Source organism: Chenopodium album, chromosome 16, assembly GCF_948465745.1.
Source record: "Chenopodium album chromosome 16, dcCheAlbu1.1, whole genome shotgun sequence".
Lineage (NCBI taxonomy): Eukaryota > Viridiplantae > Streptophyta > Magnoliopsida > Caryophyllales > Amaranthaceae > Chenopodium > Chenopodium album.
Window position 1 is genome coordinate 302,797 of NC_137849.1, and position 18,064 is coordinate 320,860.

General features: G+C 34.8%; 2 protein-coding genes and 1 non-coding gene across 4 annotated transcripts; 2 read left to right on the forward strand and 1 right to left on the reverse strand.

Moving 5' to 3' along the window:
- Positions 1-390: 390 nt before the first annotated feature.
- LOC145584557 (G-protein coupled receptor 1-like) lies at positions 391-5,210 on the reverse strand. Its single transcript, XM_081641377.1, has 9 exons — positions 4,759-5,210; positions 4,526-4,557; positions 4,212-4,381; positions 3,918-4,012; positions 3,418-3,519; positions 3,254-3,310; positions 2,687-2,830; positions 1,957-2,027; positions 391-1,245 (listed from the first exon to the last, which is right to left on the reverse strand). Exons 1-9 carry the CDS (start codon positions 4,948-4,950, stop codon positions 1,131-1,133), a joined length of 978 nt encoding a protein of 325 aa, XP_081497503.1. The 5' UTR covers positions 4,951-5,210; the 3' UTR covers positions 391-1,130.
- On the forward strand, positions 5,090-5,171 carry TRNAS-GCU (transfer RNA serine (anticodon GCU)). Its single transcript has one exon. It is a non-coding gene; the product is annotated as a tRNA-Ser (tRNA).
- A 6,690-nt stretch (positions 5,211-11,900) lies between the features above and the next one.
- On the forward strand, positions 11,901-17,976 carry LOC145584558 (guanine nucleotide-binding protein alpha-2 subunit-like). 2 transcript variants are annotated; one of them, XM_081641379.1, is made up of 14 exons: positions 11,901-12,252; positions 12,337-12,433; positions 12,510-12,582; positions 12,660-12,697; positions 12,808-12,897; positions 13,042-13,119; positions 13,189-13,296; positions 13,405-13,506; positions 13,949-14,004; positions 14,300-14,434; positions 16,872-16,965; positions 17,053-17,112; positions 17,191-17,270; positions 17,474-17,976. In XM_081641379.1, exons 2-14 carry the CDS (start codon positions 12,374-12,376, stop codon positions 17,649-17,651), a joined length of 1,152 nt encoding a protein of 383 aa, XP_081497505.1. In that variant the 5' UTR covers positions 11,901-12,252; positions 12,337-12,373; the 3' UTR covers positions 17,652-17,976. The 2 variants fall into 2 exon arrangements, with proteins under 2 accessions (XP_081497505.1, XP_081497504.1); XM_081641378.1 differs by having other exon boundaries at positions 12,340-12,433.
- The last annotated feature ends 88 nt before the right edge of the window (positions 17,977-18,064 follow it).

Here is an 18,064-nt window from a genome sequence, read left to right on the forward strand (position 1 = left end):
TGAGTATAAGTGCATGCTTTAATATTACGAATACAAAAAATATTATTAGGAAAGCACAAATCATAATTGCATAATTTAAGGTAAAGATTTCCTTACTTAGAGTCATGCCATCAATCCACAACCAATTAATTAAAAAAAAAATCAAGTTATAAATGAAATATATTCAATAAGGGTATATCTTTTTAAAACGCCCAAAATAGTATATGAGACTAACATTATGAAACAGAGGGAGTACTTGCTAAGGTCACTTATCACTTTCCTTTATTTTTATTTTTTTTTTAGTTTGACAAAATAATACTTCGTATGCAATTATATGTTAGTAAAACATATATTAATGTAATACTTGTACGAAGTAAATATCAACAATATATTACACAGTTAATATTTAATTCTTTTATTAGTTAGAATATATGATCACAATTAAGGTACGGATAAAACAGAAGTCATTGTTGTTTCTATAAAACAAAATCATAGAATTGCAGTCACTACACTAGCAATGACTCATCACTGGAGCAGCTATCCTCAATTTCTCAGCACTATCATTTTCATCACAAAATCTCTACCAAATGGTTGACTTACAGAATAAAAACCCAATATCACAAGTGCAAACACTTTTGATAGCTCTTATACAACAGAGAATATATAAATCACACTAGTAATGTAGATCAAAATTACCACAAGAGAGGGAGACCTATGATTGCTGCAATTGCTCTCACCAGTTGTCACCACATCATTAAATCATGTCAAGAAATAAAATAATTGCCACTCCGTCACAGGCTACCCTAGACCAGAAAATCTTTTACATCCTTGCATAAAATGAAGAGATACTCTCCCCTCGAAAATCAATCAATGCTGGCCTACTGTTAGCAACTTGGAAGGTATATTTTGACAATGTTCAAGTCTCAGAAGCTCTTTTTTTAAAGATACCTTCAAATGATTGTCTGCTACACCAGGTCAACATCTGCTCCCACAAGCTGGATATCACACCAGGATGTATACAAGAGACAACTCCCTTTGTTTGTGCCTTAAAACTTCCCGTTACTCTCTGTTCTACACATGTACATGACAACACCATTCTTTAAACAATCCAAATCCCAAGGAATCATACAACAGAACCCAGAGACATCAAACTATTGTTGCTGTTCTTGAAATTTTAGGGGGACCATTTCACTTTCCTCTTGTTTCCCTCTGACTTTTGAAATCCGAAGTGGCAAATCCAATCTTCTCAGTCTCTCAGGCCAAATTCTGATGAGTAATAGAGGCATAACAAATCAGACCAGAAAATCAGTAACGGTTATCAGCTAAAAGCAGAAATAGTACTCTGAAAACAAAAATCCAGGGGGATGGGGATAGATTTAACTGCTGTCACAAGTTACAGCTGTGCTAGTGTGCTACTTGAAAATCCACATATTGGTGACATTGTTGAGGATGTTAAGTTACATTGTTATCAGCACTAAGTCTCTGAGTATCCCCACCTCGCAAGAAGACAAATGTGCCTAAGGGATGAATATGACTACACCCAGATGTTGTATGCTTGGTGCAATTAGAAGTCCTCAAGTGGGTTTTAGGGCATCGGATGATCAAATAGCTGCCTATACTAAAGTCCAGTTCAGCGCACAATGAAGCATGCAACAAAAAGAGTGAAGGAGTTTTTAAGAGCCAAAATAGGATTGTGGCACTAGATGATTGGAATGGTAAAAAAAAAAAAAAAAAAACCTAGATACAGAAGACAGCACCAAACATACATTTAAACTCGCTAGCTAAAAATCTAACATAGTAATATTTCTAGCAGCAACTATGTTTATTAATCCAAATCTCCAATAACAAACAAAGGAATATTCACAGGTTATATGACTAAGAACAGCTAAAATATTCTGCTGGACTATTTAGCACTCTGCATTCAACATTGTAACTGTTTCTCTAAGCATAATATATTTGTAGTTTTCCTTTACTTACAGATCCAATCTCTCATAAATAGCCCGTCTCACAGAAGAGTTGAGACCATACGCTATTGAGTTGAAAAGGCCCTGACAAACAAACAAATAATAGAAGATGAACCTGATTCCGAATATCAATAAACTGCAACAAAATGGAGCATATACAACTAACAAGAGAACAGATAATCTCTCCATCCAGAAACAGTTGTTACATTGTCCCAATCCTTTATATATAAGAATATAACGTGGTTTTTCAAAAAGATTTTTTTTTTTTTTTTAAATAATGGCATATTATTAAATTCAATCATAAGCCATTACTATATCAGGAAAAGTGATTACTTTATCCGGACATCCCATTATTTATAAGTATACTTGTAACTATTATTTCCGGACCATGAGACTCCTAAAAGTACGAACTGAGTCTACAACCTCAGAGTGTAGCATTCTTTAAAGTGAGGGGCCACCAAAAATGGTTTCGATCTGTCTTGGATCCTACAACCTCATAGTGTAGCATCTTGTAAATTGAGGATCCACCTAGGCAACTAAATCTGGCTGAAAACAAAATAATCATAAAATAAAAAGACAAAAGAATGCTGGACATGAACCACATGATCAAGACATTTTAAGAGTCAGCTTTATTGCCTGGTACAGCATAGGATCAATTGTAATTTGCACAAAAATAGCAAAAACAGAAGAATCAACCCCTTTCTTTCCATCCAGTAAAATTATCAAAAAGAACTTGATATTACCATCAGTGCAGCAGTCCCCACATCAAGAAAAGAAAGCCAAAAGATTTTATGCCCTGGTTCAATCAGATCATGAATCCGATTTATCGTGCCAAAAGCCCATGAGCCAATAAGTATAAGAGGATAATAACCCCATCGGTTTAAAGCCTAAAAACAAAGAAAATAGAGATTTCTCCAGGGTTAGCAAGACCTTAAAAAAAATTCCAAAAATAATAAAGCAATCAGTCAATATTAATTGGTAAGTATGTTCATGTAACCATCTAAGTCTTCATATAATATGGGCCTAAAGCTTCCTTTTGTAGTAATGAGCTACAAGGCCCATAAAAAGTTGTGTAAGACAGCAGAAAAGCCTCATACAGAAACCGTGACACTTAAGGTATAAAACAGTTGAGGCTACAAATAATAAAATTTAAAATTTGATTTAAAATCTGCAAAGAGAAAAAAAATTGAAGTATAAATAGAGCATGAAGCAGATGTGATAAACATGGAAGAACAGCTAATGATATGAATAATGCAATGCACCAGAGATTTAGGCAATTGGCAAAGAAGATACAGCAAACTAAAACATACTCTCATGTCTGGCCTAGCATCAGATTGGTGTGCCCGGTCCGACATGCCAGCTGCCATCTGAAATTACGAGGGCATTTCAATACTCAGCCTTAGAATGATCAGTATGAGAGAGTTAATTGGTCTGTGCAATGAAATAACATTTTTGTGCATGAGTCAGTACATACACGAGTTGCGTTTTTCAGCATGCGAATCACTTGAAGATATGTAAAACCATTGTAGAGAATCGCACCCCAAAGTGGAGCATAGAATGTTCCGAAGTGGACAACCTGCGGGTTAAGACAGTCGGATTAACATCCAACACAAGCATGAAAGAAATGAGCCATCAACTTCATTTTATAGTAGCTAAGTAGCCAATATTCTGATTTGAAAACACATTAAGACAAATTAATGTCTGTCAAATTACAATTACACTTATCTTCTTTCTCATTAGCTATTCCCCATTCACATGTCAAAAGCACGGAATGGTCACCAAAGGGAGTTCAATTTTTTTTATATATAAGTAAACGCATTAGTTATGATACTTATGAAAAGAAATATGGAAGTAAACATTCATAAATTAATTAAACCAAATTGCATTAAGGTCAGGAATCTAACAACTTAACAAGGTCCAGAACTATTCAAAATATATCACAGGATAACTAGAGGTATATCATTCTGTTCTTGCCTTTCCTGCACGGCCTGTTTGGGACCAACACCAAGCACGTATATGACTATGATGATTACCGATGGAGCGCATGATAGTCATGACCAGAGAAGTTCCTGAATAAATACAAAAGGCACTCAATTCAATTAAAGACGAGGAAAAAAAGATAAGCAGCAAGACTCATTGCCATGCCTGTAAGAAAATGAGATAAGGTGAACTGACCAAGGTGATGAATTGAAGAGAATGATGACAATGTAGAAATGGACAGAGCATAACAACAAAAGATAGATCCTGAGACATGGAAAACATGCATACCCCATACATAGAGGTGGAAAACAGGCTCTAAATCTTCAACATCAGTCTTGTGTTGCACAACAGTACGATGAAGGGTAAAAGCTATAGTGGTTGTCCATAAAAACGATGCGACACAGAAGAAATGAGTGCTATAACCCTGAGCATAACAGAAGAAGCCTGTAGATGGATCTCTACATAGAATGGGAAACACTGTAATTAAAACTGTGTATGTATATAGACATCACAACTAATCAATTCATAGAATTGAGTAAATGAATGAGCATTATAATGAATGATGCGATGGACAATTGGACATAACATACATACAAACATACCCAATAATATTGAAAAAACTGCAAAGCATATCCTGCAATCAGAAACCAAACCACAATGTAATCCAAATAAACTTACTGGCTACTAAATAATATCAGAAAATGATGGATATTGAAGTTTGAGAGGAAACTGTAAAAATGACCTAAAAGTGCAATTGACAATTTGACAGATACTCGTACATAGCAGTGATTGTTAATTAAAAGAAGAAATTGTTAGGAGAGAGAAAGAATGTTACAGAGAGAGCGAGATAAAAGACGAGCTTGAAGGAGAATTTGCGAAGGTCCTTGAAAAGAATGTAACAAAGGACAATGAAGCTAGATCCAATCAATGACAAAGTTGAAGCAACCATGTTCACCGTCGCTAGTATTTCTCGATCGCCGCCGGACAAACTCCCAACACCACCACCGCCACCTCCCGACGCCGCCATTTTCGCCTCTTCCTTTTCTCTTCTTCCAACGCCACCCACCACTTGCCTTTGTCTGCTTTTCTTCTTTGCTAAACTACCACTTATTGCCCTTTTTTTCTTTATTTAAATATTTTTACTTTTTAAAAGATACCATTAAACGGTCGCTTTGGCCGAGTGGTTAAGGCGTGTGCCTGCTAAGTACATGGGGTTTCCCCGCGAAAGTTCGAATCTCTCAGGCGACGAATTTTTTTTTATCCCTTTCTAAATTTTAAAGGAAAATAAATGCAGGATTTAAAAAATAACACTTAAACATGATCAAGACTATATTACTCTTTTTATACCCCCAAACTAATTTCATTCTCCCTTACTAGCTATTACTGTACTAAGAAGTTCGCTCCCTCCTATTCTCCAATCTCCATTATCAAAGTTTCTGTCTTTTGGTAATTTGATCCAAAATAAAACTTTTTTATGGCAGAGCAAAGAGAAATTGAATAACCAATCCTCATTATTCTGTGTATCAGTATATTTTCTTTGTGTTTAGACTTTAAGGTTGGAAAGTTTAAACAATTAATTCAACTCTATCATCCTGCAATCTAATAAATACAAATGGAAAAATAAAAAATCTTAAATACTCATCTGACATGAGATGTTCATGCCACTTAAACTCTGAAAGTTATAGGCAGTAAGGGCCTCGGAAAACAATTCCAGAAGGTGGTAAAGGGCCCCGGAAAACAAATCCGGAAGGTAGTAAAGGGCCCCGGAAATGATCTCCGGTAGGTACCGAAGGGCCCCGGAAAACAACTCTGGGAGGTGGTAAAGAGCCTCGGAATCCGAGAGGTAGTATAGGGCCTCGAATTTTTTACAAATAAGGTTGAATCTGGATATCGAAAAGGTTTAGTGATAGCATTGCTTTGGTATTGTCAAATTGAGAAACATGCGGATTAAACATCTTGTTTGTCAATATAAGTTCATGTAAAATATCTGAGATTTGTATGTTGAGGTCTTGAGGATGAATAATGGTGGAAGACTATGAGTGTGTTTATAAGTTTGTTGGGTATAGGTTTTTTTTAAAAAAAAAATAAAATAAAATAATATGCTGGGTATAGGGTTAAAACAAGGGTAACCTTGAAAAAATAAAATTTAACTAAAAATTAAATTGTCCTGCATTTAGGTAAAATCATACTGCATTTAGTACCTCCCAAACGATAAATCATTAATCTCATGGTTCGTTCGGTATTCTGTAGTTTTTTTTTTTTTTTTTTCAACTCATATGATATATGCCATATAAACAGCCAAATATTAGTGTGACTTTTATTTATTTATTTTTTAGAACAAATATTACTATGACTTATTGAATTCATGATTATAAAGAAAACTGAAAAATGAAAAATATTTTAGTTTCTTTTTAGTCTTTTTTGTTTTCAAATAAACAATATGAGTAACGAATATTAGGATTGCATATACAAATAATAATATTTTCAAGATTTTTTTACGTACTACATGACACTTAATAATTTATGACCACTCCTCTGCAATGGAATTTTAGCAACTATATATAATGGACATTCTCCTACCAAGAATTGGACCTAAAAGATAAGCCAGTCTGGGAATACGTCACCGTCTAAAAAGAATAAATCTTTTTCCTTTTGTAAATTGCGTCCTATACCATCAACATAACGAACTCTAGATCACCTTTTTTCTACATTGTGACAAAACTATACAGATTTGGATTAACCCTCTTATAGAAATTGATAGACCGCACTAGGAGTGCTAATTGAGTTGAGTAACTCGGACTCGACTCGATCAAAGATCGGTCAAAACTCGGCTCAATTTGGCTCAACTCGAGATACATGTTAACGAGCACGAGTTGAGCAAGCTCTAACTCGATTCGATAAGCTTATGAGCAACTCAATAATATATTTTATTAGTATAGAATTTACAAACAAAGTTAACATGAATAAATTTGACACTTAATAAGAGTTAATTTATATTATCAAAACAGAAAGAGTAAATTTTTAATAATAAATAAAAGTAAACTATACAAAGGGCCTGTTCTGATTGACTGAACTGAGGGGAGCTGAACTAAACTGAACTGAACTTATTGGAGCTGAACTGAACTGAACTGAACTAAACTGAACTGAATATTTTATGAGAGAAGGAAATTAAGAACTGAACTGGACTTATTAGAGCTGAACTGGACTGAGCTGAAAATAATCTGAAGAGAACAAGCCCAAAGTGAACAAAAACAATAAAGGCCTATAATTATAAAAGGGCCAAAAAGTAAACGAGCAGATCGTGAGCTACTCGACTCGAAAGTCGAAACTTTATTGATCGAGCACGAGTCGAGCAGAGGTTTTATTGGCTTGAAACTTTAATGAGCACGAGGTGAGCATATGAAAAAAGTTTTTGAGCCGAGTCGAGCACCCCTTAGCTCGTGACCGACTCACTTAATTAGCACCCCTAGATTGCACAATCTCTTATCTATTACTTGTTGCCTTGTTGGTGACTTAATGTTGTATTTTAAGAAACACCAATTTATTACTCTAAGAAAATTATTTTTCTTTAGTTGGAAAGAATGAAATTTTATCATATTCCAAAACAAGACTATAAATATTTTTTTGTTTACCACCAAGTGTATTTGTAATACCTCGTATTTTTATACATATTTTATTTAAAATAAATATTTTGAGAAGTATTTAATTGAATTGAAATGTTTTATTTAAAGTATTTTAATTATTTATTTTAATAAGTTTAGAAATATTTTATAAAAGAAAGTTTATTTAATTAATTATTTTAATTAAGTTGAGGTTTAATTTAGGAAAGTTTTATTTTAAGTAAAGTCTTATTAGGGAAGGGGTTAGGAAAATTAAAAGAAGAAAGTTTTGGGAGAAGGGTTTCTAGACAAGGGGTATAAATATCCCACATATGAGGCAAATCAATTTTGCCTAGAGTGGAGAAAACCCAAGGTAAACTTCTCTCCCTTTTCTCTTTATTTTTCTTTTCTTTTTCTTTCTCTTTTTCCCCTTCCCCTTTTTCGGCTCCCCCTTACCGCCGGCCACCACCACCGGGGGGCCGTCGGCGGCTGGCGGCAGCCGGCAGTGGTGGCCGGCCAGCCACCTTTTCCGAAAAAAAAATTAAAACTTTATTTCAAAAATCAATTTAATCCTAGATCTAAATATTAATTATGGGTTTGTGATTTGATTTTTGATGTTTGATTATGAGTTCGATGTTAATTAATTTTCGGATTATGTTTTTAATTAAAAAAAAAGCCCCAATTTTTGAAACCCTGGGTTCTTGATTTGTAAATTATTGAAGGATTATGATATATAATGGTTTAGACCTTTGATTAAAGTGTTTTAAGGCTAAATTACAGCATGTTTTCATTACAATATAGTGCTGAAATTTTTGGTAGAGTATTTAAAATCAAGTTTCTTTAAGGAATTTTAATTACCCATTAATTGGGATTAAAGTATGATGTTTTAAATATAATTTCAGCTTATTTTAAATAAATTATGAGGGGTTTTATAATAGTATATATTGCTGGAAATTTGTGTAGAGTGGATTTTAATACTCTTCTATGATTTTAAATTGTAGGAGACTTTGAAGTGAGCGATTTTTATTAATTGTGGTGATATTAAGATCGTATACAAGGTACGTTCGCGTACTTAGCATAATTATATTGATGTAGAAGCATGCTATAGGTGTTTAATTGATTTCAAGTAGTATCATGCTAGGTTTAGATTGGAAATTATGGTTTGGATGTTGTTAGTGATTGGATTATAAAGCATGATTTATTTGTGATGGATTACTGGATGGAAAATTATAGTCTGGAATATTGTTTATGAACCACATATTTATTTGTGGCATGTTAGAGAGCATGTTTAATTAAACTAAATGTTTAATTTGGTTTAAGATATTAAAAAGGAATTTTATTATGGTTCATATAATTTTTATTAGTGCATTAAGCATGAGAAAGGAGCCATATAAGTGTCTATGTACACGAGGAATAAATTGTATGTTGGTGCCTTAGTGCACTTAAGGTGTTTTTTACACCGAGGGATAGGATTTGTGGCGCTTTATGCGTTTAAGGTGTCATTGGCACCGAGGTAGAATTAAAAAGGGTTCAACATTAATTGTTATGTGGTCACTAATTATTCAAGAATTAAATTGGTATATTTGATTGTTTGATTAATTATTGTTGATTGAATGATTATGGGTTGATACCATGGAGGGATTAAACGAGGAAGAGGGAGACCAAAGATGACTTGGTTGGAAGGAGTGAGGAAGGATATGAAGTGCATGGATTTACGTGAGGATGAAGTTTTGGATCGTAAGGGATGGAGGAGAAAGATTTATGTTGATGACTACACGGAATAATCAAATTTGGTTCATGTTAGCCGACCCCACTTTTGGGATTAAGGCTTTGATTGATTGATTGATTGATTGAATGATTATGGGTTGAGAGTCATCACCGAGTTTAACAATCTATAAATAACGTAAAGTGAAAGAGATTACGCACCAAAACTCTTGGAACGTATATACCTTGAGTATGAACTTATGGGGGGAGTTATGGGGTTTTATATTTAACCATAATTTCTACTGGAGTACAGGACGTTGTACACTCCTTTTACTATTATTATGCGCAGGAATTCCACCACTTACGAGTGGTTTTGATGCTGGCACCGTTAGCTCCCGTGTCAGTAACCTCAATTTATTGGGGGAGGCTAGTAGGAAACCCGTTCGATGCGTAGTCAGCATTAAATAAATTATGTAGTGTCTAGTGAGAAATTTCATTGAATGTTGTATGCTTGAAAAACAGGTACAATAAGGTAAGTTGTGTGTTGATAGGTAATTGTATGTTAGTGTGTTAATTACGCTTATGTACTCAGCTTTGCTGATTGTGTGTTTTGTGTGTTTGTTGGCCTTGTCTTTATCTTGGCCCTACGATGACCCATTTGTAATGGAGAGTAGTGAAAATAGGTAGAGATAAGCTTTTCAGGTGATGAAGCATTTTCATGAATGGGCATGAGTGAAGAGCGAATCATGCTAGTTTCTATAAGTTATGATGTGTTTATTGCTTTAATTATTTATGACTTGATTATTATGCGTGACTAACGAAAAGAGTTTTGAGTTCAGTTTTGGTTTTAATAAGGGCCTATAATGGTTCCAAGTTGTAGGTTGATTTTATTTTACTTCGTTTGACTTTGGTTTGACTTTACTTTCGTTGATTGACATTTCAACTTGACTTGTTTTGAATGGTTTTGAAATTAGTCTTCCGTTGTGTGTCTTTGATAGTTGCCTTAGCCGTTTTCACGGTGGCGGTAATGTCTTAGATATTCCTAATTAAAATTTTAAAAAGGGCAAAACAGGTATTTTAAAAGAAAGGAATTTCTAGGGTGTTACAGTATTTTGTGCTCAATGATTGGAAACAAAGAAGTCTCATTGATACTTTCTCTTCAAGAGATTCCCCTTCCCTCATTTTGCTCCCCAGCCTCCTCTCCGGACTCTTAGAAGCCACCTCCTTCAAAATTTCTTAAAACACAATTTCGAAGAGTCAGTCTACCATAACTCAAAAATGACATGAGTTATCATCAAGGACAATAATAGTTTACTCATCAAGTCTACCACCTTCAACCTTGTTATTATTAGAGTCTTCATTGCAAAAGCCAGGGCTCTCTATTGAGGCATTCTCACAATTCTCTAACAAGTTACATATTTGCAATATTTAAATTGAGGACAACCACCTTTTACTTTTAGCTATCAACTTTGTCCAAGGAATTTGGTCCATTTTACGAGAAATTGAGCACATCATCTTCAATATTAGAACTTTTCTTTCTCAGTTTCATTGTTGGAGCATTTACCACATATATGGAGGGGCGAACAAAGCAGTATACTGTATAGCAAATGTGGTCATTTTGTTGGCAATAATATGTATATAATTCCTTGTAATAACTATAGTTTATTTACCATTTTTTTTTTCTTTATATACATTACGAATTTTCATTGCAAGGAGGATTTCCTAATATTTTTTCTTATTCTTACCTTTGAAAAAACCACACATGTAAGTATAATATATTTTGCAAGGGTGACAAAATAGTTAACAATCAAACACTTTAGTTTATAGACAAATAAATGGAAATAAGGTGCTTTTTTTTAGTTTAATTTAATTTTGTTATTTAATTTTTTATTTTTAAATCAATGTTCCAGCAGACAATGAAAACACAAGATTTTAGCTCACAAAATCGGAGCAAATAATATTTTCAAGAGATGAGTTAGATTTTTCTTCATATTTTTCAACACAAAATCTTATATGTGGCTGGCCACACCGTGTGGCCAACCACTATAGGGGTTACTTCACTAGTGTAATGGGGGTTACTTGGTCAGTGTTAAAGGGGTTACTTCGTAATTGTTATAGAGGTTAGTCGGTCGGTATTATAGGGGTTACTTAATCAATCAATGTTATAGGGGTTACTTTAAGTGGCCACACGGTGTAGCCGGCCGCACACAAGACGGGCTGATTTTTCAATTATTATTATTATTATTATTATTTAATTTTAATTGCATACTTGAAAATAAGTTCAAAATTTAATTAAAGTAGTAATTAAGTAGAACAAAATTTGTACAAAAAAGAGATTATTTCATGCATACAAATTTTTATACGTGGTTGACTAGCTGGCCACACATCATGGGTTACTTCGTTAGTGTTTTAAAAGTTGCTTGGTGAGTATTACAAAGGTTACTTCATCAGTTTTATAGGAATTAATCGGTGAGTGTTTTGAGGTTAATCGATCAATATTATAGGGTTATTCGATTAGTATTATAGAGTTACTCCATCAGTTTTATATACGTTACATTTTTCATGTTATGAGCGAGTACATGGTGTGACTAGCCTTATACAAACCGTGCCACGAAGTATTTTATGCAAAGTGAACAAAATAAAGTCGGTAGGAAACTACAAGAATTAAGAAATGAGGGGTTTGGACTTTTGAAGTGTGAAGACGGTAGTACGCGGTGGTATTGGGTTTGGTGAGAGGGGGAGTTGGATGTGTTGGAAGGAAGTAAACACTAAACACCAGACTTGAATTTTCAAATGTAAATAATTAAAAAAAAAAAAGAAAGAAGCACAAACGATCTTATAAACAGGAAGAGGAGGAAAAACAGTGGGAAAATTTGCAACAAAATCTAAACTAAGTAATTGGATTTGAGGGTAACTTTGGGTGGCGTGTATTCTTAATTCCAGTCACCCAACACCGGCAGCGCCACTATCGAAGTTCACCGGCAGCGGCTGAACCCTAATTTAACATCAATAGGTTGAATAATTGGGTATTTTACTCATCACTCTCTTTTCAATTGTTACTACTACTTGACTAGATTTGTCATGACTGTCTTTTTGGATGTGTGAACCAGCAGCAGCAGCACCTGCACCTGCACCTGCAGCAGCACCATGGGTTTACTTTGCAGCAGACATCAACATTCCACTAAACCTGATCCTGAAAATGCCCAGGTTCTTATTTTTATTTTTATTATTATTAAATTCACTTTTGCATTTTCACAATTACAATTTCATCTTATAATTCCAGGCTACTGAGATCGAAAGAAGAATTGAGAGAGAAACTATTGCTGAAAAGCATATACAGAAGCTCCTTCTTCTTGGTATGCTTCTCTTTCTTTTTAATTACTTTATTTATTATTATTAATTACATTCATTTGCTGTTAATTTCCTTTTCAAGGTGCTGGAGAATCCGGTAAATCAACAATTTTCAAGCAGGTATCATTATTGATTATTGATTATTGATTATTGATTATTTCACTTTGCTCATTCATTAGTCATTACCACTTTCCAGTAGTAGTAATGTCTTACACTTGTTTCGCTCGCAGATTAAACTTCTATTTCAGATGGGATTTGATCATGCTGAATTGAACAGCTATACATCCGTTATCCATGCCAATGTCTATCAGACTATCAAAGTATGCAATACTTGAACAAGGGTGTGTCAGTTGTTTCCCTTTTTGACATGCCTTCCTTTTTACTTTCTTACTATTTTAGTCTTCATTTTCGTTTCATTACAATTGCTTCATTTCTAATCATCTCATGCCTGTTTCTTTTCTTAGTTATTGATTGATGGCTCCAAGGAATTGGCTCTAAATCAAACCGACTCTTCAAAGTATACCTTGTCCCCCGATAACAAGGTTAGACTTTACTCTCAGGGTTGGAACATTATCTTTTGTCAAAATTTTAACATATGTTTCTTCTGTTAGGAAATCGGAGACAAGCTTTCGGAAATTGGTGGCAGGTTGGACTATCCACAACTCACTAAAGAGCTTTTTGAGGATATTGAAAAATTATGGAAAGATCCGGCTATTCAGGTTGTTATTGCATTTGGTTGTTTCAAGATGCTAGATTTGTTTACCATATTATCAGTAGATATGATTGTATTCTTCAACGAGTTCTACTAACTCGCATATTCTCTGTAGGAAACTCATGCCCGCAGCAGTGAACTCCAACTTCCAGACTGTACCAATTATTTTATGGAACACCTAAAAAGACTTTCTGATGTAGATTATATCCCTACAAAGGTGCATGATGCTTTTATATTTTCTCACTTCCATTTCATCACCTTTCATCTTTCTTTTGGTGGAAAACGCATGCTTTTTTTACACTGATTTGATTTAAGCAGAAAACATAATTAAACTTCTATCTTCAAATTAAGCATACTTTAATGATTTACCCTCAAGTGTGTTATCTAGCAACTACCAAGATTAAATGACAATAGAACAACTGGGAGAAGCATCTGAGGGATATCACTAGTTCAGCATTTTTGCTCTTTACCCCTTATACTTGTGATGCTCCCAAGTAACTATATATTTCATGTTTTTTATTCTGTTTTTTGTTTTTTTCTTTTTTTACTGCACCTTAATTTTGATTCATGTATAATTTGTGCATGGCATTATTAGTATATCATTATGAACAACTGCATTATAATCTTCTATGTCCTTGTCAATGGCATTGTATATCCAGGAAGATGTTCTTTATGCCCGTGTCCGCACAACAGGGGTTGTTGAGATCCAGTTCAGGTAAACATTGTGCTGTAATGAATTGTCTGTAGGTATTTTTGCATTTCCCGTTCAGCTAAACACAATGGTAGTGCTTCTTTCTCTTTGTTACACGTCTGTTATCTTTTTTTGAGTATTGTAAAAGCTCAAGAAATTGCTTTTAGGTAGTTGTGAACTGTAGTGTAGTGATATGGAGGTTGTCTCCAGTATCTGCACGAGCTTGTGTGTAACTTTTTATTAATTTTATCTGTCTAGAAATTCACAATTTATAACACCTTTTCTTCTCTCCATTTGATTAAAAATTTCAAATTTACAGCCCAGTTGGAGAGAATAAGAAAAGTGGTGAGGTATACAGACTTTTTGATGTTGGAGGCCAAAGAAATGAGCGAAGGAAGTGGATCCATCTTTTTGAAGGTGTCACGGCTGTAATCTTTTGTGCTGCTATAAGCGAGTAAGATGTTCTTTTGTTGTTGTTTTTTTTTTTACTTTTCTTTTTTTTTTTTTTTTTAAAATTATTGTATGCTAGTGTTGTTTTACTTAAGATGCGTGTCCCATATTTTGGATATTAACATCACCTATAGTGATGACATTGTAATTTAATTTTTAGGACTTGAAGGTTTCATAGATCCAACAATCTTAACAAATTTCCTTTCAATTGAACTCTTTGTTTCTTTTGTGATTCTTGATTGATGAAGACTAGTTAACTAGTGAAATGAAAGTGAAACTAATATGAACTTATGTCGGGTGGGGTTGAAAGATTCAGAAAATCACCCTGTCCGAGAAAGTTAAAAGGATACTGAAAACCACTGCCTTAAGTTATCTGAAAGACTAGAATCAGTTTTGGATAAAGGAATACCACCAAGGACAATTAACCCTCTGGAATCCTAACGCTTGCATTGAAGTACAAAATCATCAAAGTGAAAAAACTTACATTCATCAGGTGCAGCAAATTCACCTCAGATTTTCAAGTTGGCCCAAATCTGTGCTCTGCTGCTTGTTTTGGATTTTGATGAATTATAAAGCATCACCTGTGGGTTCCAAGCAAAAAATATTTAGGGCAATTTTTGCTCTGTTGGAGCTCATTATAATAAGATAGAATTCATCCATTATGCCATTCAACATGTATCCATCTATAATTTTCTATCCTTCAAATTGAAAATGCATGCAGCAATATAAATAAACTTCAAACCCTGAAGTCAGAATTAATCTCCGTGATTCAGTCCAGCTTGTTATGTGCAGAATGTTTATCCGAGGTCATGTTTAATATAAGAAAATATAAATTATGCGTGTTCATGTTGGGATATGTTACTCTGAGATAGAATACAGGCTTATTTCTGGCAACCATGATGCTGTAGTTATTTGTTACTTAGTATTTATTTTTGGCTTGTCATGCAATTATCCAAATCATCTATTTCCTTAAGGAAGGTGAAAACTTTAAGATCCTGTTGCTCTGTTGGGTGAAATCCAGCTCTTCATAGTCCCTATGATATTTCCTTTTAACCCTAATCATCATGAATCTAGACCTTAGGTAAAATCCGGCCACACCTTTTTTACTCAAGGATTTAGCAAATCATGAATTCTCTAATTCACTTTTGTTACTCGTGTTTTTGCAACATGATCCTTTCTTCCATCACTATCTGATTCACAACTTCATTAGCCGAACCAGCATCACTATTACCTCATGGTCCTCATCTACACGCACCTACTGCCTCCGCTCCCCGCTGCTGTAACTGCAATCATTCATCTCCCTGGCGTCTCCGTTCCTCATTCCAAACCATTGTAACGAGTCCACAACTATCACTACCAAAATTGCTGACCCCCCCCCCCCCCTCCCCCTCCCACCTTAGTCCCTTAAAGAGGAAGCTTAGTTGTAAGTGAAGTACAGAGAATGAACAGAAGATAATGCATCGCATTCTCCTTCACATTGAAACTGCCGACAAAACCAAATCATCCTAAAACTTAGTAACTAATGCTAGAAATGTGGACTCGTGGAGTAAGTGGCTAAGTTAGTGTCCCACTACTTTTATCCACTTCTCATTAGTTGAACACATGCTCAATGACTTAATTAAAACAAATTTGACTAATGACTATAAAATAAGGAGACCAATAATCCACTTATTATATCTATGTTGAAGCATAAGTTCACCACCAGCCCCCCCCCCCCCCCCCCCCCCCCCCTTTCTGGTAAAGTACAGAGAATGAATAGAAGAAGTAACTTACCTTATTTTCTTGGATCTAGATCATCAGTGGACATAGTGGCTGTTTTTGGCCAATATTGATCTGGAACTTTATAGGTCAAATTTGACCCCGAACAATTTTTTTTTTCCCCCTCTTTTTGTGTGGGCGGAGAAGAGGGGAATAGGTGGTGGGTGGGGGTGAAAAGAGGCCAACTTGATCCTCTTCCCCTGGATCCAATAATTGGTGACCCGATGACAGGGGAGCTGGCAACCAAAGCCTCGGTGAACAGCGGCCGTGTTGGAGAGGAAAGAACTATGAATTGGAGAGGCGGATCAACGATGTTGGAGTTTGACCTTTAGATTGATTTACCTATGAGCTATGACACTATACTAATTCCATACTATTATGACTCATGGGATTGGAGAGGAAAGAAGTCTAGAACTATGAATTGGAGAGATAGATCAGCGATGGTGGAGGAGTTTGACTGTTGATTGATTTACCTATGATACTATACTTATCATTTCATGCTCTACTAATATTTCGACTCTGTGAGTTGATTAAACTTCATATGCTGTTTCATTTTCTTGATAGATGTCATATACTACTAAGCCATAATCTTTATGTTTTTAAATTTTAACATTTTAAACTGAGATCTGACAATTTTTTGGCGGCAAATTATGTACTGAGTTTGTGCCTACTCTATGAATCAGTTACGATCAAATGCTCTATGAGGATGAGAATAAGAATCGGATGGTTGAAACTAAGGAGCTCTTTGAGTGGGTCTTGAAGCAGCAATGCTTTGAGGTTTTTCTCTACTATTCTGGAATTATGGGGTACATAGTCTTTTCCTGGCAAGATTTAACTGCCTGAATCCTTGCTCGTTTTTTGCAGAGAACGTCCATCATGTTGTTCCTGAACAAGTTTGATATATTTGAGAAAAAAGTTCAGAAAGTAAGGTCATTAAGCTCTTTGGCCTTGAGAATTTGTTGAATTAGCTCCTTGTATTGAATGTCGTTCTTTAATCAACAGGTTCCACTGAGTACATGCGAATGGTTCAAGGATTATCAATCAGTTACATCTGGAAAACAAGAGATTGAGCATGCCTATGAGTAAGCACTTCATGGCTAGTTGGCTACTGTCTGCTTTAGCTGTTCTGGATGGTGGAATTCATGAAGTTGCTCATCCCTTTTTTTTTTTTTTTTGTTCCAACTCATATTTGCTTTATGTGAAATTTGTTGGCTTACATCCATAATGCAAATCAGGCAACTTTATGTTTAGATTCAATATTTTGATCACTATATTATGCTGTCAGGTTTGTTAAGAAGAAATTCGAGGAGCTCTATTACCAATGCACTGCCCCTGATCGTGTTGATCGAGTTTTCAAGATTTACAGAACGACTGCTTTAGACCAGAAGCTTGTGAAGAAGACTTTCAAACTGCTAGACGAGACTCTGAGAAGGAGAAACCTTGTTGAGGCAGGTTTGTTGTGATACAGAATGGCATTTCGGTCTGAGTTTGTTAATATATGTAGTATGTGGTTTGGGGGGCGAGGAGCATATTTTAAGTGTCAAATTCAATTAATTAAAAGAGGGAGCAGAAAATTTTGACACCAAATTTGACTACCGTGTATTGTCCGTACACCATATTTCTTCTTTAGATTACACTGCCACAGATTTGAATTCTCTGTTACATATTAATATTGGCTTTCCTCCACTCTGTTGGAGCGCCAGAATACCTTGTAGCTAAATATTTCAATCAGAAGATTATTTACTGACAGCTAGGAATCTTACTGAAGTAAAAACATATGTTCCTGTATTCCTTAGTTGCCAAAAGTTATTATTTTGAAGTAAAAGACCAGATTACTTCTGCATGCACTCGTGCTGAGTTAAACACGTAGTCAACT